The 20,762-nt window shown below is 44.3% G+C and overlaps 1 protein-coding gene across 1 annotated transcript in view; it reads right to left on the bottom strand.

Moving 5' to 3' along the window:
- Positions 1-10,360: 10,360 nt before the first annotated feature.
- BIRC3 (baculoviral IAP repeat containing 3) overlaps positions 10,361-20,762 on the bottom strand; it is a 14,997-nt gene continuing 4,595 nt past the window's right edge. The window contains exons 3-8 of the mRNA XM_008050137.2: positions 19,915-19,993; positions 18,477-18,525; positions 17,121-17,363; positions 12,232-12,486; positions 11,140-11,181; positions 10,361-11,028 (exon numbers count right to left, since the gene is read on the bottom strand). Coding sequence (XP_008048328.1) covers positions 10,835-11,028; positions 11,140-11,181; positions 12,232-12,486; positions 17,121-17,363; positions 18,477-18,525; positions 19,915-19,993 — 862 coding nt within the window. The 3' untranslated portion in view covers positions 10,361-10,834. The remainder of the gene's footprint in view (positions 11,029-11,139; positions 11,182-12,231; positions 12,487-17,120; positions 17,364-18,476; positions 18,526-19,914; positions 19,994-20,762) is intronic.

Raw genomic sequence — 20,762 nt, 5'->3', positions numbered from 1 at the left:
CCTGTCCGGGACTGGCCGGCCCGACGTTGCAGAGCGCGGGGCGTCGGCGACTCCGATGCGATGGCCGCCTCCGGGGGCGCCCGGTGTTTGGCCCCAGCCACTCTTTCTCGGGGAGTTCCGGGACTTCCCTGGCACACGTGGGCTTGAGAGAAGTCCGTAGAGCCAGCGTTGTTCGCTCTGAATTCGGGAAGTTTTCTCAGCTCCTGCTTGGACCGGAAAAGTAAGACGGCGAATCGACTGCCGTGAAGGGGAAAACGGCGGAACACCTCCCCCCCAAAAGCACGGAACGCCATTCAGGTGTAGTGAACGGTACTTCCTAACTTTGAATCCTGTGTCACCTTATCATCTAGGGTTTAGTTGACTCAGTTACCCATTTATGGTTAATTTTTTTTCATGCTGCCAGGGTAGAGTGGCTGGTAATTTTTTAAAAATAAGCTGTGTATGTTTGCTGAGGTTGCCGTTCCAACATTTTTCATATTTATAAAGAAAAAACATTTACAGGATTTAAGACAATCTTGAAGGAGAAAAATAAGGTTGAAAGGACTTGTCCTACCAGGTGACAAGTTATGGAGTAAGTCCATTGTCATTAAAGTAGTCTTGTCTTTTTTTTTTTTTTTTTTTTTCCCCTGAGTGGGAGTCTCACTCTGTTGCCCAGGCTGGTGCAGTGGCACGCTCACCCGGCCACCACAGTCTCGACCTGCTGAGCTCCAGCGATTCTTCAGCCTTAGCCTTCCAAGTAGCTGGATAGTCTGGTATTGTTAAATACACCTGGGTGGACATTAAACAAAAGGTGATGAAGATCCCAAAAAAGAGATCCACATGTATGTATAGGTTGACAAGTAAAATGGTTATTCTGATGGAAAATGAAATCAGAGCACTACCTTAAACTTTTACAAAATTCCTGGCTAAAAAAACCCTTAAAAGCCAATGGCCATCACGATGAATCCAGAGATTTAGACAAATGTGGTGGTTTGTAATCCACTGCAGTAGCACGTTGTTTCATCTCAGGTCAATGAGGACTTGTCTAGGCGGGTCCCTGAGCCTTGGCACAGCCCCAGTGGTCTTTGGTTGCTTTTGAGGCTCATTTTGTATATTTTTTACTCCATACCCATAATACACCATGTGTCCAAAGTGCCCTGCATCCTCCAGTGGAAAATGTTATTTGAAGGTCATGATCTGAGTATGTGTCATAATTGCTACTTGTTCACGCATTTTATGGTTTCTGTACCTGTTCTGGGGACAGGACTGGTTAATATGGTTTGCTTTTTTGTTTTTAATAAAATATATCATGAACCCATTGATATGTCCTCTCAAGTTCAAGAGTCAAGGTTTCATTTAACCTCTTTGTACATCTATAGCTCCCTTCCTTTGCTCTGAAAGTTCTTTTTCTCGTCTCTACTCCCTTCCTGCTCCATAAGTAACTTTTGATTTTTTTTTATATTAAAAGTAAAGTTAATTATACATATCTGCCCTTATATAAATGTTAGCACACTTTTCTCCACTTTTTTCCACTTAGTAAATTCTGGAGGTCAGTCAGTATTCCTATAGAGAGACGGATAGTCCTTGTTTCTGTATAGTGAACAGGTACCACAATATTTTCAGCTTGAACAATTGGATTCAAAAAGTGAAGACTACTAGGTCCAAGTCAAAGGTGAGGAGCCAGCCTGCATAAGCTCTCTCTCTGGCCCGACGTCGAACCAGACCCTACTGCGGTCAGTTACTGCCCTGTTGACTGACGTCTGGGTGGTTTCCAGTGTCTTGCTATTACAAACAGCGCTGTCATGAAAGGTCGGGGTGTATGTCTCATTTAGGATGTATTCCCAGAAGTTGGATTGTTAGTTCAAATGGCAAGTTCGTGTGTCATTCTGCAGGACATGGCCTAATGCCCCTCCGTGGGACGCTGGCATTTTGCAGTCCAGTCAGCAGTGTATGTGAGTGCCTGTCCTTCCCACAGCTTCACCAGAGGAGGAAGTTGTCAAGCTTTTGGGTTGTTCTGGCCCATTAAATAAGAAGTATTGTGTTCAAAGAGACCTTTACTGGGTGCAGGGTGTTTCACCCCCCAAAAAAAAAGTTTTTCAGGCTGGGCTCAGTGGTTCAGCCTGTAGTAATCCCAGCACTTTGGGAAGCTGAGGTGAGTGAATCTCCTGAGTGTGCAGGTTCGAGACCAGCCTGGGCAACTTGGTGAGATCTCTTCTCTACAGTAAAATAAAAAATTAGCCAGGTGTGATAGTGTGTGCCTGTAGTTCCGGCTACTTGGAAGGCTGAGGTAGAAGGATCACCTGAGCCCAGGAGGTGGAGACTGGTGGCTGTGAGTATGCCACTGCACGCCAGCCTGGGTGACAGAGTGAGACTCCAACTCAAAAAAACAAGAAGGGACTCGGAGGAGCCTGACTAAAGTTTGGTCAAGAAGAGAGTCTTTGTCAATATGTTCACAGATGAAATGTGTACTTGCCTGAATTTTTGGAATGTTTTGTTTTAAATAATTTGAATAAACAGAACCTGGACATTAAGAACTTATAGATTTTGGCCACATCAGAACTTCCCTTCCTAACTTTTAGTTACTTACAAGCATCACCTTTTTATCTAGTGGTGGGAAGACCTCTATTTTCTATAATAAGACTTTGGATCTTTATTTTCATAAGAGCTTTCATCAGGGTTTTAAAACTATAAAAAAATCTGATGGCTCAGTCAGTTTAATTATTTTATACATGAGGACTCAGCCAAGATAACTGCCAACAAAGAATCTTACATGTACTGAGAACCTGAACATACTTGACAGCTGTGTGGTTTTTTGTTGTTGTTATTGTTGTTGTTTTGAGTTGGAATCTATCACCCAGGCTGGAATGCAATAGCATGCTCACAGCCACCGCAGCCTCAACCTGCTGTGCTCAGATGATCCTTCCACCTCAGCCTTCCAAGTAGCTGGAACCACAGGCATGCACCACCACACTCAGTTAATTTTTTTGATTTATTTTAGAGACGGGATCTCGCCATGTTGCCCAGGCTGGTCTCGAACCCCTGGACTCTGGCAGTCCTCCCACCTCCCCCTCCCAAAGTGCTGGGATTACAGGCGTGAGCCAGCACACTGGGCTTACGTGACGGCTTTAAAACGTTGACACCTGTATCAAGAGCCAGGTTTTTTAAATTTACAGAGATTTTTTTTTAAGGCTCAATTAATAAACTTTAACAACTCTAGTTTCAAAACTCAGTGAGTTAAAAGTCAGGATAAAGGTGTTGCAAATGGCTCAGGTGTTACATTGCTCACATCTTCATAGTGAGCTGGGACCATTTGCTCAAAAGCTCACTGTCTCCAAGCTCAATTTTTCACACACCTAATTGCTTTATTATGTGTGTATATATATATATATTTTTTTTATCTTTTTCTTTTTTCACTGCAGCCTCAAACTCCTGGGCTCAAGCAGTCTTCTCAGTCTTCCGAGCAGCTGGGACTGCAGGCGCACACCACCAGCCCCAGCCCTAATTGCTTTAAATAAAGCTCACATGACCATATTTTTGACCAGCCTGCCAGCCAAGGATAAGAAACTTGGCAGCTGCTAAGCAAAGATAAGGCAAACCCAAGTGCCAGGAAACATCCCAGGCCTCGACCGCCCTTCCCAGTTCTCTGACCCAGAGAGTCCCCATCTTGCTGTCGTACAGTGTCACCTGGACAAATGGGCCCCCTCTCTGGCTCTTCTCTTCCCTAGGAGTAGTTACCTGTCTTCATCGCCTCCTGGGAGGTGGCCACACACCTGTCTCTGGAAGGGCTCCTGCCGAGGGGACTTCACTTTTGCTTGCAGCAGCCTGTGGAGTGCCACCCACGTCCAGCGTGTTGCGTGCCACTGCCACCTTGTGGGCGTGTCTTTGATCAGCCCCCAGATCCTTGAACAGAAAAATGCCTTATGACTGGGGAAAAATAGTCCTAAGTCATGCTGGGGTTGGGCGCGGTGGCTCATGCCTGTAATCCCAGCACTTTGGGAGTCCGAGGTGAGAGGATTGCCTGAGCCTGTGGGTTTGAGACTAGCCTGGGCAACTTGGTGAGACCTCGTCTCTACAATAAAAGAATCAAAAACTTAGCCGGGCATGGTGGTGTGTGCCTGTAGTGCCTGGATGACTGAGGCGGAAGTATTGTCTGAGCACAGCAGGCTGAGGCTGCCGGTGGCTGTGAGCTTGCCACTGCACTCCAGCCTAGGTGACAGAGTGAGACTCCAACTCAAAAAAAAATACATAAGTTAATTTTTTAAAACTCTTAAAGGAGCCATACTACCAAACACAGGGCAGAGAGGGCCTTGTTCTCTCTATACACGTTTCCTGTCGAGAAAGAAAAGAAGAATGCTAGGATTCAGAAAGCTGAGGAAGTCCAGGAAGAGCTTTTCCTATGGATTTCCAGAAAGGAATCATGCGGGGGACTGAGCGCACAGGCACAGGGATGCAAAGTGACCTTCCGAGGTCGCTCGGCTGTGGTTTGGAGCCCAAGGCCTGCACTCTGCTGTGCTGCTGCCTCTCATGTGGCAGTAAGTCTCAGAGAAGGTCGCGTCTGCAGACCCTCGGTACGTTCAAGTTCAGTAAATACCAGTCTGGTGTTAGGGTTCCAGTGCACAAGTAGGGCTTTGTGCCTTTTCTTATGCTCATTCCAAAGCTGAAATGTCATCCCTCGTCATTCAGAAAACAGTTTCAAGTCCCACCTCGGCATGGATCCTTTCTTAACTAGGCCGATCTCTCCCCGTTAGAGATTCCTTTTTGACACCTGAGCCCAGCAGGTTGCAGCTGCGGTGGCCAGGAGTGTGCCACAGCACTCCAGTCTGGGCCACACAGTGAGACTTTGAATTAAAAATAAGGAAAAAAAAAAGATTTCTTTTTGATATCTCAAGGATTGCAGAATTTGGCCCATGACTATCTGCTTTATCAATGACTATGCCCTGGTACTTTATCCTCAGTGATATGTAAGGAGGAAGAAATCCGCTCTCACACCCCACCTTCCCTCACAGGAAGTCATTCATTCACTTACTCAGGGTCTGTTCTGGCAGGCCCTGTGCTCGGTGCTAGATATTGAGTGGTGACCAAAACCCATGGTTGTTACCATCATGGAAATGTTGGCAACAGAATATGGCATTAAGCAAACAAGTGTGCAAATGCACGTTGTGATGCATGTCACGAAGACAGTGACCTAAGGGTTCACTAGAGCAGCAGTCCAGCTGTTAGCATCAGGGAGCAGTTTTGTGGAAGACAGCTTTTCCACGGATGGGCAGGGGGCGAGGGGGTCATCAGACATTAGATTCTCATAAGGAGTGCACAGCCACTCAAAGGAGCACGAGTCATTCTACAGAAAAGATGCCTGTGTGCACATGTTCACTGCCACACTGTTCACAATAGCAAGAACGGGTGGCAACAGCCCTGCCGCCCATACTGAGTGAGCCAGATAAAGAAAACGGTGTGGCGGGGCTTGGTGGCTCAGTCTGTCATCCCAGCACTTTGGGAGGCTGAGGCGAGTGGATGGCCTGAGCCCATGGGTTCGAGACCCGCCTGGGCAACTTGGCAAGACCTCGTCTCTACAATAAATCAAAAAAATTAGCTGGGCATGGTAGCGCGCGCCTGTAGTTCCGGCTCCTTGGAAGGCTGAGGCAGAAGAATCGCCGGAGCCCAGCAGGTTGACGCTGGGGTGGCCGTGAGCATGTCACAGCACTCCAGCCTTGGTGACAGAGTGAGACTCCAACTCAGAAAAAAAAAAAAGAAAACATGGTGCATATACACAGTGGAGTATTAGGCAGCCATAAAGAACAAAATCATGGCCTTCACAGCAAATCGGATGGAGTTGGAGACCATCATACTACGTGAACCATCACAGAGACAAAGAACTGAACACCATGTGTTCTCACTCATAGGTGGGCCCTGACCACTAGTCATATTAGCACAAAGGTGGGATCGCTGGTCACCGGCCACTGCTGGGGAGGGAGGCATGTAACCACACACAGGGTACTTGGTCTACTGCCGGGGAGGTGAGGGCTGGTTAAAAGCCCAAACTTGGCTGGGCTCGGTGGCTCAGCCTGTAATCCCAGCACTTTGGAAGCCGAGGCAAGTGGATTGCCTGAGCCCCCAGGCTCAAGACCCACCTGGGCAACTTGGCGAGACCTCGTCTCTACAATAAATCAAAAGTTAGCTGAGTGTGGTAGAGTGCGCCTGTAGTTCCAGTTACTTGGAAGGGTGAGGCAGAAGGATCACTGGAGCCCAGCGGGTGGAGGCGGCAGTGACCGGGAGTGTGCCACTGCACTCCAGTCTGGGCAACAGAGTGAGACTCCAACTCAAAAAAACCCCCCAGACTTCACCTGCATGCAGCCTACTGATGTAGTTAATTCTCACTTGTACCCCACCTCTCTATAATGAAATAAAATTGAAAAACTAAGCCGGGTTCGGTGGTTCAGCCTGTAATCCCAGCGCTTTGGGAGACTGAGGTGAGTGGATTGCCTGAGCCTGCGGGTTCGAGACCCGCCTGGGCAACTTGGCAAGACCTCATCTCTACAGTAAATCAAAATGAAATGGGCGTGGTAGCACGCACCTGGAGTTCCGGCTATTGGAAGGCTGAGGCAGAAGGATCGCCGGAGCCCAGCAGGTCGAGGCTGCGGTGGCCTGGAGAGGCCACTGCACTCCAGCCTGGGCGACCGAGTGAGACTCCAACTCAAAAAAAAAAAAAAAAAGTTAATAAAAGGAGTGTGCAGCCTAGATCCCTCACGTGCACAGTTCACGATAGGATTTGCTCCTGTGAGACTCTCATGCCGTCACTGATCTGACAGAGGCCTCAGCTCTGCTTACCTGCCACTCACCTCCTGCTATGTGGCCCAGCTCCCAACAGGCCTGGGGATGGGGACCGCCCCGCACTAGAGAGTCGGTCAAAGGGTTAGAAGTTGGGGAAAGTCAGAGAAAATTCTCAGAGAACACAGGCTAAGACCTGAGAATGAGGAGAAATTTCCCAGGGAAAGAGTGATTGAAAGAACATTTCTCCCCTCCCCCACCTTGGGGAGGTGAATCTTCTCTCTCCCTTCTCTTCCTCTCTCTAATTTACTTTTAAATAAACTTTTCTTTCCTAACCTCTTAAAAAAAAAATTCCTATGAAAAACCCCAAAGTGGCAACCCCCTCGGGTCCCATCCCACTGTGGGAACTTTTCTGTCTTCTCAATAAAAAAATTTTAAAAACCCTGAAGTGAAAAAGAGTTTTTCATATTCATAAACTGGTGAAAACCATGGTGGCCAGGAGAGAGCAAACCATGAGGCAAATGGCAGGAAACAAGGTTCAAGACTATGCAGGGATACGTGTGTGGCTTTAAAAACACACCCGTGGCCAGGCACGGTGGCTCACACCTGTAATTCCAGCACTTTGGGAGACCAAGGCGAGTGGACTGCCTAAGCCCGCGAGTTCAAGATCAACCCGGGCAACTTAGCAAGACCCCATTTCTACAAACAAAAATTAGCCAGGCATGGTTACACGTGGCTATAGTAGGGGCTACTTGGAGGGCTGAGGTGGAGGGATTGCCAGAGCCCGGCAGGTCAATGCTGGGGTGGCCATGAGTGTGTCACTGCACTCCAGCCTGGGCGACAGAGTGAGACTTCGACTTAAAAAAATAAAACAGTGACTCGCTTAAACATCACCTCTGACAATTTGCCTCGGTCTACTTAGCAAACATCCACCTGCCTACTGTAATGTGCAAGACACTAGAAGGAGGTGACACTTTCCCTAAAAGAAGGTGAAGACCTCACTACAACCCCACTGACCATGGGCCAGGGGCCTGCAGGTGGAGTTCTTGGCTATCCTTGGCCTTGGGAGCTGGCCTGGCTCTGCCCCCTCCCCCATGGGCTGGGTCCGAGGCCCATTCTAGAAACAGGCTGGTTAAATCACATGGCCCATGACCACAAAGAACTTCATAGCTCATGGCATCAAGTAATATAAGAATATTATATTAGACCAGGTGTGGCGGCTCGCACCTTCCCAGAACTTTGGGAGGCAGAGGCAAGAGGATTGCTTGAGCCTAGGAATTCGGACCAGCCCAGGCAACATAGTGAGCCGTCTCTACAAAAAAAAAAAATCAAAAAATTAGCGGGGCATGTGCCTGTAGTCCCTGTGACTTTGGAGGCTGAGGCAGAAGGGTCACCTGAGCCCAGGAGGTCAATGCTGCCGTGAGCCTTAATCATGCCACGGCATTCCAGCCTGGGTGACAGAGTGAGACCCAACTCAAGAAACAAGTAAAATTATTAAAAAGGGCAGATGGAAGCTATAATTATGAGCATGCCCTGAGTTTGAAATTAAGCCTGCTGCAACGTTCTGATAGCACTTATTATATATTGTAACATATATATACATATATATGTATATATAATATATATCCTTCTGCCTCAGCCTTCAAAGTAGCTGAAACTACAGGCATGTGCCACCACACCCAACTAATTTTTTTTATTTTTTGTAGAAACGAGGTCTCACCATGTTGCCCAGGTGGGTCTCGAACCCCTGGGATCAAGCAATCCTCTCACCTCCACCTCCCAAAGTGCTGGGATTACAGGCATGAGCCACTGCGCCCAGCTAATCTTAGCTGTTTGTTTATAACCAAAATGAAAAATAAGTTTTACTGTGAGATGGCAAAGCAAGTTCAAATATTAACTGCAGCATGTAATAAAAACGAGATTTAAAAAGCAGATGTTGCAAGAGGGTTGCCTGCTATCTAAACATTTATCCCACAGCCGAGTCACAAATCACCTGAGCTAGGTGACGATGAGTTGAGCCCAGCATGCCCAGGACGACACTGGCTAGCATATGGCTGCCAGCAGAGCCTTTTAGCAAAGGCAAAATCAATTTCATCTCAGGAAATAGTCTCCCAGCATCAGAATGAAGAGATGCGTATTTTTCCCTTGCTTATTCCCTAATCTTTCTCTTTAGAACTCTAGCAGGGTCGGGCACAGTGGCTCATGCCTATAATCCCAGCACTTTGGGAGGCCGAGGTGAGAGGATTGCCTGAACCTGCGGGTTCGAGACCAACCTGGGCAACTTGGCAAGACCTCATCTCTACAATAGATCGAAAACTTAGCCGGGCATCATGGCACATGCTTGTAGTTCCAGCTACTTGCAAGGCTGAAGCAGAAGGATCGCGTGAGCCCAGCAGGTCGAGGCTGCGGTAGCTGGAAGCGTGCCACTGCCCTCCAGCCTGGGTGACGGAGACGCCAACTCAGAAAAAAAAAAAAAAAAAAAGAATTCTAGCAGATGTTGGGACTCAGAAAATGACACCCCAAAGTGAAGACCTCGTAAGTAAAATCTCCCTGACCTCATCCTCCCCTATGGCAAGCCAAAGAAACTTGAATTCTTCTCCAAGGCAGGTCATAGCCAGAATCCCTTTTCTCCAGTGCCAGCCATAAAGCCTAAAAATCATACTCTAACCCTTCCTTACCTTTCTGTGCAAGGGCTGGCCATCAAGAAATTCTGACCTCCCCTGTTTGGTAGTAGGCCATAAGTTCCCCCCTCGCAGACTTGCCCCACACCCAGGAGAAATGCAGCACAGACCAAGAAACTGGACCGGCAGGCCTTGCTAAGTTTCCCCATCAGGATAAGCCATTATATCCAATCACGTGCTACAGGGGTGTCCATTCCTCACCAAAACTAAGCAGGAAAAAAGAATAGTTTTCCCTGTATCTTTGAGTCTTCATTCTGGAGGCTCCAAGATCACATAAAACTGTGATTAAGTACACTTGGTATGGTTTTCCTGTTGGCCTGTCTTTTGTTATGAGAGTGTCAGCTGTGACCCTTAGGTGGATCACATACCTTCGGCCCCTACACTGACATCTCAGACTGGTTGTTTAGATGACCGACTTCGGACCGTCTTCCCCAGAATATTCCCTATGATGGTCTGACTACTGGCTTAATTCCTGGGGAGAATTATGAGTTGGACATGCTGAATTCCGAAAAATAAAGCAGAGGAGGAATTGGGCTGCACTGACAATACAGAACAGATGTATTTACCAGAACAAGCTGTGGGTTCCAAGGATTGTTAGCCAGTGTACTTTCTAAGTCCCAGAATTAATACCAAAGGGTAAGAATAAAACTAGGACCTTCTCCCAGTGGGCAGGACTGGCATGCAATTTCCTGAATGAATCAATAGACAAACAAACTTACTGCAGGGATTGTTTGATTTTTGTCCCAGGCATCTCAGAATTCTACAGTTTAAAGCCAGGTGTGGTTGACCCCTGTGCTCTACAAGTTATAAACGAAGAAGCATCTTTTAGGAAGGGATATATCATAGTAGTTCAATATGTAAGAGGTCTTGAGGTCGAGGAGGAGTCTGGGTGTGGCTAAACCATCCAACATCATAGAAATAAAGATATAAAGAACAAGAGTAATTTCTGTTGCTTTATTAAATTGTTGCTCACAGACTTCTTTACAAAAACACCATGTCCCTATAAAGTCATTCAACAAACATTGAGACCTTCCATGTATAGGACACTGATCCAAAAAGGCAGAGAATTGTGTTCCTTGTTCTTAATACAACTCCCAAATATCTAAAATTCCTAAAGGTAAATTCAGATATCTTAAGTTTTACTTCACTTACAATTCCAATTCTGCTGAAATTTTGATTGGCTATTGTGTTTGTAGTGTTATTCCTGTTTTTTGTTCACAAAAGCCTATTACTCTCTTGGTATCTAAAATATATATGTTCATATGTTTTAGATATATATATTTATATAAAACAATATTTTCAAGTGGTAAATAAATAACATTTTTAAGGAAACCAAATCAGTATAAAAGTTAAAGTTATAACACATTTGATAAGCTAATCTGAAGTTCAGACAAAGTTTTGGGTCTTCTTCATGAAAGAAACGTACGGACTGTCCCTTTGATTGTTCCTCTACAAATAGGACATTTTCTCAGAGAAGAGGCACAGTCTTTGCATACTACTAGATGACCACAAGGAATAAACACTATGGACACTTCCTGGTCCATACACACTTTGCAAGTTCGTTCTTCTTGTAGTCTGCGCAACTGTTCTTCCATTGGTAGATCTAAGAAGAGAAAAGATGTTTTCAATAAAAAGCAATCTGCTTCTCCTCCAATGAAAAACCAAGAAAGCAAAAACAATGTTTTCTACCGGTTGAAAGTGTTAATACAATTACCTGAAACATCTTCTGTGGGAATATACTTTATGTCCTGTTGCACTAAAGGAAAAAAGGACAAAGCATTACTATGACAAGTAAGGTTACTATTTAGCCATGGAACTTTTTTTGTATCTAGAAGCAAATTTATTATTTTTAGACAATGCTTATCATTATTATATCATGACACGCCAATGATAACTTGCCTTGTAGATACTTTTCCTGATCCATTAACACTTTCTGAAGACATCAGTTTTTCTCTTTTGAATACTAACTCAAGAACCTGTATTTGGCCGGGAGCGGTGGCTCAAGCCTGTAATCCCAGGACTTTGGGAGGCCAAGGTGAGGGGACTGCCTGAGCCCATGGGTTCGAGACCAGCCTGGGCAACTTGACAAGACCTCATCTCTACTATAAATCAAAAAATTAGCCAGGCATGGTAGCATGTGCCTTTAGTTCCAGCTACTTGGAAGGATGAGAAAGATCACCTGAGCCCAGCAGGTGGAGGCTGGGGTGGCCGTGAGTGTGCCCCTGCACTCCAGCCTGGGCAATGGAGTGAGACTCCAACTCAAAAAAAAAAAGGAACCCGTATTCTACAGTTTATAAGTACACGTGATAATTAAAGCTTCTTAAGTTACACCTACTTGAATGCCAAAAAAATACTTTATGTATGTAGCAAAATGTATAATTTTATAAGTATTTCATAATGGCAACTAAATGAAAATAGCTGCATTTCACAAAGCTGTCCAACGTTATTTTACATATATGTTCTCAATCACCGAGCATGTCTCAGTGAGGCTGCATTATTTTTCTCTCCTTTTACACATAACACAACCGAGGCTTGGAGACATCAGGTCACACCACTAGTATGTGGGGGATCTTGCATTTGAACCCCGCAAATCAAGTTCTAGTAGAGCTGTGCTCTTGAATCCCTCACTATTAGCACCTATTTTTTAAATGAACAGTTTTGACTTTGGAAAAATACTCGTGTCAAGTAAAGTCTTTCATCTTCTTGTGTAATTAATAGTTTAAAATTATTTTCAATAGTCACAAATTATTAATACGAACATGTTTTCAACTGATATAGAAAGTTTCCCAAAGTATCTAGCACTCACCAAATAAATGCTTGTAGAGCATAGGGTCAGTTTCTTGTAGAGAGGTTTTGAATATGGCGGCTGCGGTATTTCCTTTTACTAAAATCGTATCAATCAGTTCTCTTGCTTGTAAAGATGTCTGTGTTTTTTGTTTAATAACATCATGTTCTTGTTCATTAATTACCCTGGCAGTTAGTAGACTCTCCAAGATTGGAATCACACAAGTCAAATGTTGAAAAAGTGCCATTCTATTCTTCCGGATTAATAATAGATCATCTTTATAAAAAAGAAAATAAACGAAAACATGTTCAAACTCTGCCCACAGACTTCCTCTCATACCTACATATGTAACAGATTAAAAACAATCTTTAATTCATAATCAGTAAGATAATGTTGATTGCTAGGTTGGGAGGGACGTCATCCCTTTGTCTCCTAATCATGTTGGGTACTGCGGTTCAGCTACTTGGGAGGCTGAGGTGGGAGGATCTCTTTAGCCCAGGAGTTTGAGACCCGCCTGGGCAACACAGCAGGAAGGCATCTCAAAAAATAAATAAGTAATAATCATAATAATGAGGCTAATTACAATAAGGACAAACACTGAGCACTGTGATAAGCACTTACTCAAGTATCTCAGGAAACTCAGCCCCTGGAGCTAAGTACTAAGACCTTCACTTAGGTACTAGTACCTTCATTTAACAGATTAGAAACCAGAGACACGGGGAGGCAACTCAGTTTCCAACTGACACCCCAGCCAAAGTCGAACAGGCAGTCTGAGTCATGACCTGCGCCTTCAGCCACCCTATAGTAGAGCCCCATAAAACAGAGATCTCAATTGAATCGCGTCAAACTGGAGAAAGATAAAAATCAAGAGAACTAAAAATGTTTTTTTCTTCGATTATCATTCTTCCATAAAATGTTTAAAATTCCACTTTAAGTTGAAATTTTAACTGCTGCTCCAAATTAGATATATTGCCAGGGGCAAGTATTTTATAGTAAGAGGGAAAAGGTACTTAACAGTGTTATGAAAAATCAACTCTAGGCAACCTCTTTCAGATCCCCTCCCACTGTGGGAACTTTTCTGTCTTCTTGATAAATCCTACTTTCAAAAAAAAAAAGAAAAACCAACTCTACTTGTCAATGACTCTCCTTGTCCTACAGGTTTATCTTATTCTTCTTCGAGTTCCAGATTTAATCTATTGGTGAAATATTTATATTTTGAATTAGACTTTAATATAGTCTGTTAAATTATCTACATTAGAGAAGTAGTGGTATATTAGAAAAAAAAAATATGGCCAGGCTCGGTGGCTCAGCCTGTAATCCAGCGCTTTGGGAGGCCAAGGTGAATGGATTGCCTGAGCCCGTGGGTTCGAGACCCGCCTGGGAAACTTGGCGAGACCTCATCTCTACAATAAATCAAAAAATTAGCCGGGCGTAGTAGCGCACGCCTGTAGTTCCAGCTACTCGGAAGGCTGAGGCGGAAGGATCGCCGGAGCCCAGCAGGTCGAGGCTGCGGTGGGAAGCGGCCACTGCACTCCAGTCTGGGTGACAGAGTGAGACTCCAACTCCAAAAAAAAAAAAAAAAAGGAAAATAAAAATATAATTTAAATTTGGTGTTGACGTACATTAGCCTTTTGATCTAAGATTTACTTTTTCCAATTATGTTTTACTTAATAAGGTCTCTAAAGTTCTCAAGATTTTTTTTTTAAAGAAAAATTTATTTAAAAGTAAATTAGAGAAAGAGAAGGAAAAAAGATCCACCTCTCCAAGGTGGGGGAGGGCAGCCAAAACCAAGAAGCATGGCGACAGCCACCGCTCAAAGAGCACACGGCCACACCAGAGTCTAGCAGGGCAATGGCCCAGTTCTCAAGATACCCAACGTTTGATTGCTAGTGTTTCATTTCAAAGTCATAATTCTGGCTTATAAGCTGTGAAGACTTGAATATACCTTTGAAGCATATTATCTTTTATTCTAGAAAAAATATCCTAAATTGCCTCTATTTACACTCCTACTATTTTGAGAAAACTTAAAGTAATCAATAACCTAAATATATTTTCTCTTTTTTTTTTTTTTTGAGTCAGAGTCTCACTCTGTTACCCAGACTAGAGTGCAGTGGCACACCCACAGCCACCGCAGCCTTGACCTGCTGGGCTCAGGCGATCCTTCTGCCTCAGCCTTCCAAGTAGCTGGAACTACAGGCGCGCTCCACCATGCCCTGCTAATTTTTTTTTTTTTTTTTGTAAGAGATGAGGTCTCACCCAGTTGCCCAAGCCGATCTTGAACTCCTGGGCTCAGGCAATTCTCCCACCTCGGCCTCCCAAAGTGCTGGGATTATAGGCATGAGCCACCATGCCCAGCCCCTAAATGTATTTTCATTAAAAAAAAATCCATATTGGGCAGTAGAGATAAAATTTCGAGGTGAGTACACTAAGGGCCTTTTGTGACAATGTCAGTCATTACATATTGTTGACTTGGAGTCCTCGCTGGAGACTTTGCTGACATTCTTTGGAAGAAATATTTTAAGTGGCTTTCGACTTTGTGGGATCTCTCAGCAATTACAGAGACGAGTGTTCTCTTCTTTGAGCAATTGTCAGCTGATGCTTTGTTTTTGTTTTTTTGTTTGAGTCGGAGTCTCAACTCTGTCACCCAGGCTGGAGTGCAGTGGCACACTCATGGCCACCCCAGCGTCAACCTACTGGGCTCAGGAGATCCTTCTGCTTCAGCCTTCCAAGTAGCAAGCACTACAGGTGCACACTACCATGCCCGGCTAATTTTTTTTTATTTATTGTGGAGACGAGGTCTCGCCAAGTTGCCCGGACTGGTCTCGAACCCACGGGCTCAGACAAGCCACTCACCTCAGCCTCCCAATGGCTTTGACAGAGATGACTGCAGGAGCGACATACGGCCTAACTTTCACTTCCCTGTGAAAAAGAGAACTCGAGGAGGCTGGGCACAGGTTACTTGGCCTGTGCCGCTGTGCTGCTGGGGCGCACAGGGCTAAGTCACACTTTGGACATTTTTGTTGTGCTGTGTTACTGTGAACTGATGTTTGTTTGAGTTGGGCCGGAAGACAAATCCATCTTCATGGGCAGAGGTACGTCTATCCTGAATGACACAGATAATCTGACTGTCAGTCATCCTGGGAAGAAATAGATCCCAGGTGGCCTTGGACAAAGAGAAGAGGGATACTTTCTTCTCCTGCTGGGCTTCATGAATGTTTGGAGACCTGAGCTTTCATCAGGGAAAACGTGATGAGGACATTCCTAGCAATTTCTGTAAACTGGTCAGGGCTCCATAGACATGAACCAGAAACTGGGCAGAGAGATTTATGAGGATGGGCCGAGGGGCACCAAGACAGGCCACCTCTAATGACGGCTGTGAATGGCCATCTGGGATATAATTCCCTTCTGTTATCCCTAAATCTCCAGTAGGAGCTTGCTAAAAACTGCAGTTTGGACCGTGCTTCGTGGCTCAGCCTATAATCCTAGCATGTTGGGAGGCCGAGCGGGGTGGACTGCCTGGACTTACGGGTTCAAGACCAGCCTGGACACCTTGGCTAGACCTCATCTCTACAATAAATAAACAAATAAATTAGCTGGGTATGGTAGCATGAGCCTGTAGCTCCATCTACTTGGAAGGCTGAGGCAGAAGGATCGCCAGAGCCCAGCAGGTCAATGCTGGGGTGGCCATGAGTGTGCCATCGCACTCCAGCCTGGGTGATCGAGTGAGACTCCAACTAAAAAAACCCCAAAAAACTACAGTCTGATTTCAGCTGTGTCGAAGGGACTTTAAGTCTGGTTCACGCTTGGGAAAAGCGAAATCACCATTTCCTGTTGTCTAGGACAGAGTAAACCACAGCAGTGAGAACAGTCAGATGAGAATAGACACACCACAGGAAGAGGGTCTTTGTGAAGGGCAGGAAACCAGAGAAAGAGGAGGAGACCAGCCTAGTGTGGAGGATGTGGGAGTCTAGGAGGATGTGAAACCAGATCCTGGGACTTTATTAATTTTAATATTGGCGTAACAGTATGTCTTAGCCTATAACCATACATGAATGCACTTGCCCATGCAAGAACCAAGTTCTCCTTCAGGGCATTGCTCTGTTATTAGGATGTGAAACCAGATCCTAGGACTCCCCTAAATAACAGAGCAATGCTCTGAAGGAGAACTTGGTTTTTGCAGGGGCAAGTGATGGACTTCGTTGTAGTCTGTGATTTAATGTATGGTTATAGGCTAAGACATACTATTAAGCCAATATTAAAATTAATAATTTTCTCTGTTCCTGCCCCAATTTACCCAAAGGGGAGTGAACAACTGGCCTGAGATTAAAAAAAAAAATGTAGGCCCAGCACCATGGCTCACGCCTATAATCCCAGCACTTTGGGAGGCCAAGGTGAGAGGACTGCCTGAGGCTACGGGTTCAAGACCAACCTGGGCAACTTGGTGAGATCTCGTCTCTACAATAAAAGGAAAAAAAGAAAAAATTAGTCGGGTGTGATGGCGTGTGCCTATAGCTCCAGTTACTTGGAAGGCTGAGACAGAAAGAGCACCTGAACCCAGCAGGTCAAGGCTGCGGTGGCCATGAGCATGCCACTGCACTCCAGCCTGGGCGACAGAGTGAGACTTCGACTCAAAAAAAAAAAAGTGCCAAGAATAAATAATTGCATACAAAGTCAACTAATCAAAGAAAGAATATGAATTAAGGAAAAACAAGAAAAAAATGCTTTTGCTCAAAATCTGCATTTTCAATTTAATGAGCAACTCAAATATATGTTAATATGAAAACATGTTTTAGAATTCGAGTTTGGAAAATCTGACTGGACTGACTAAAAAGATGAACTTATTTTCATTAACTTATGTCCAGTGATATCAAATCCTTAGGAAAAGAGGCGACATTATCAAATATATTTACCCGATTCTTTTTCCTCAGTGGCTCTTTCTTTCTCCTCTTCTCTTATTTCATCTTCCGCATTAAGTAAATCCACTACCAGATCACTGACGGTTTTGTAATTCTCTCCCGTTGTTAGGATTTTACTCTGAACTGTCTGTTTTACCAGGTTTCGACTAAAGCCCATTTCCAAGGCAGATTTCACCACAGGTATGTTCATCATCACTGCATCTTCTGAAGGATTTTCTCCAGGTTCAAAATGAATAACTACATGGAACAAAGACAGCAACACCTTTTAGACAGGCTGTATGTTTTTTAAAATTGAGAACTGAACTGAAACTTAAAAACCTGAAATTTTAAAATGGAATGCTACTACCATACCAAAAACACAAAACTCAGAAGATGTGTGGGCAAGACTTTGCATGAACTTTTTTTTTTTTTTTTTGAGTTGGAGTCTCACTCTGTCGCCCAGTCTGGAGTGCAATGGCCGCTCCCGGCCATCGCAGCCTCGACCTGCTGGGCTCCGGCGATCCTTCCACCTCGGCCTTCCGAGTAGTTGGAACTACAGGCGTGCGCTACCATGCCTGGCTAATTTTTGATTTATTGTGGAGATGAGGTCTCGCCAGGTTGCCCAGGCAGGTCTCGAACCCACGGGCTCAGGCAATTCACTCTCCTTGGCCTCTCATAGCTCAGGATTACAGGCTGAGCCACCGAGCCCGGCCAAACTTTTAAAAATGTATAATGACATGGGCAACCCCACTAATGGGAGCTTCTCTGTCCTCTCAATAAATCCTGCTTACTCACAAAAAAAAAAAATGTATAATGACATACACATTCAATAATCAAAATAAGAATATTGTGTTTAGATACAAAATGTGTAATGTCTGCCATAACTGCATGTGAGCAGGAGAAGGAAACAGAATGTCAGGAATCACCCTTCATGAGAACTGAGATTCTTTTTCCCTATGGTGAGTGGGACGCATGAGCTTTCTAAATCAGATATACTTCACATTTTTGTTTTGTTTTGTTTTTGGAGTCACAGTCTTACTTTGTCACCCAGGCTAGAGTGCAGTGGCCCGCTCACGGCCACCAGTCTCGAACAGCTGGGCTCAGGTGATCCTTCCACCTCACCCTTCCAAGTAGTTGGAACTACAGGTGTGTGCCACCATGTCCGCCTAATTTTTTGATTTATTGTAGAGACAAGGTCTTGCCAAGTTGTCCAGGCTGGTCTCGAACCCCTGGGCTCAGGCAATCCTCTCTCCTCAGCCTCCCAAAGTTACTGGGATGACAGACATGAGCCACCACACCCGGCCTAACTTTCAATCTTATTAGTACCAAATGGTTTTATTTAAATGTAGTAACTTTTATTATTGTACGTACTTGGTGATTCTGGGTTTTCGTCTTCTGGAGTCTCTGATGTAGATAACAGCTGCAATAAACAATGCATGTACATTAAAATATGAATCTTACCTTCTTGCCCTTTGCAATAGAAATGGATCAATAGATCTATTTCGTTCAACTTATTACAAATAGTCTTGCTTACTGGCAAAATACATTTTTTAAACCAGAAGCAGAATTTCATTTACACTTGATGTCATTCCCTGGACCATAAACCAATAGAGTTTCTGTGTGTGTGTGTGTGTGTGTGTGTGTGTGTGTATGCAAGTGTATCAATAAATAAAATCAAATTTCATTAAGTTAGGAGAAGGGCTACACCTTCCCAGTGATCTTGGAGACAATCAGTTTTTTTCTCTCACCACCTTCCAGGGTCATCCTTTGGGGTAAGCTGAAGTCTGTGTCAGTTCTATGGCCCATGGCTGGAAAGTGTTTCACCCTCAAACAATTATGTACACCCTTATCTTTTTTTCCAAAATAGGAACAGCAATAAAATTCTCCTTCTCAAATCTTTTGAAGAAAAATTTATACAGTTAAACTATCAAGTGCTATTATCTCAGCAATTTTTTTCCCCTGAAATAGTTTAATCTACTGCAACTTGATTGGAAAAATGCTTAAAGAGAAACATCACAAGTATTATTTTCAGGAAGTTGCTAATTATGAATCCATCTTTTTCCAAAAAATAGTATTTTCTTTAAGAAAAAAATTTTTTTTTTAATCAGAATCTCATTCTGTCGCCAGGCTGGAGTACAGTCCCGACCTGCTGGACTTAGGTGATCCTTCCACCTCAGCCTTCCAAGTAGCTGGAGCTACAGCTGCACACCATCCCACCAGGCTAATTTTTCTGATTTATTGTAAAGTTGCCCAGGCTGGTCTCGAACCCCTGGGCTCAGGCAGTCCTCTTGTCTAGGCCTCCCAAAGTGCTGATATTATAGGCATGAGCCATGGCGCTTAGCCAAGAATAATATTTTCTAAGATCATGTCAGGTTTTGTAAAAAAAAAGAACATGTATTTATTTATTTTTTTTAATCAGCGTCTCACTCTGTCACTCAGGCTGGAGTGCAATGGCACCCTGATGGCCATCATAGCCTCGACTTTCTGGGCTCAGGCGATCATTTTGCCTCAGTCTTCCAAACAGCTTGAACTACAGGCACATGCCAACATGCCCAGCTTATTTTTTGACTTATTGTAGAGATGATGTCTCGCCATGTTGCCCAGGCTGGTCTTGAACCCATGGGCTCAGGCAATCTTCTTGCCTCCGCCTCCCAAATTGCTGGGATTACAGACGTGAGCCACCGCATCCAGCTAAGAACATGTATTTTTAAAACTACTCTTGTTTTTTTCACTAAAACAGGATTCTGTAATTATCAGGAAGCAATTTCTCTGTTGGTAACCAAGCATTTAAAAAAAATAATTCCTTTACCTGTTCCAGTAGATGAGGGTAACTGGCTTGAACGCGACTGATGAACTCTTGTCCTTTAATTCTTATCAAATATTCACACCTAAAAGGTAAAAAATAAAGTTTGGGGATTAGTAATAAAAGCGAAATGAAAATGTAATAACATAAATTTCTAATCCCTATGTGTTTATTCCATTTTAAGTCTGGGTAAGTGTTTGCCCCAGCTCACAGAATCATTTAAAACCACTGATTCTAAACTCCTTTTTTTTTTTTTTTTTTTTTTTGAGAGTTTTACTCTGTCGCCCCCCAGACTGGAGTGTAGTGCCATGCTCCCGGCCACTGCAGCCTTGACCTGCTGGGCTCCAGTGATCCCTCCGCCTCAGCTTTCCAAGTAGTCAGAACTACAGGCACACGTTACCACGCCTGGCTAATTTTTTATTTATTATAGAGACAAGATCTCACCAAGTTGCCCAGGTGGGTCTCGAACTCGCGGACTCAGGCAATCCACTTACCTCAGCCTCCCAAAGTGCTGGGATTACACAGGCTGAGCCACTGAGTCCAGCCAATTCTAAACTTAAAATTAGAAGAATAAATAAATCCTCACCCATGAGAGCTGTACAGCTTCCAAAAAAATTTTCTGTAAAACTAACCCAAGAGTATTCTATGACCCGTTTCAGACGTTTGTGTGTGTGAACTTTTAAACTGTTTTTAAGATGGTGCTTCTCACAGTTAACATGAATTTGATTTACTACTAGTACCTTTTTTTTTTTTACAAGATTTGAATATCTGACAAAAGTAAGCTGGGCTCAGTGGCTCAGCCTGTAATCCCGCACCTTGGGAGGCTGAGGTGAGTGGATTGCCTGAGCCCGCGA

This window comes from Carlito syrichta, unplaced genomic scaffold, assembly GCF_000164805.1.
Source record: "Carlito syrichta isolate Samal-C Ts95f unplaced genomic scaffold, Tarsius_syrichta-2.0.1 Scaffold143061, whole genome shotgun sequence".
Taxonomy (NCBI): Eukaryota; Metazoa; Chordata; class Mammalia; order Primates; family Tarsiidae; genus Carlito; species Carlito syrichta.
The sequence above is the reverse complement of the archived record's forward strand: the minus strand, read 5'-3'. Positions and strand labels throughout refer to the sequence as shown.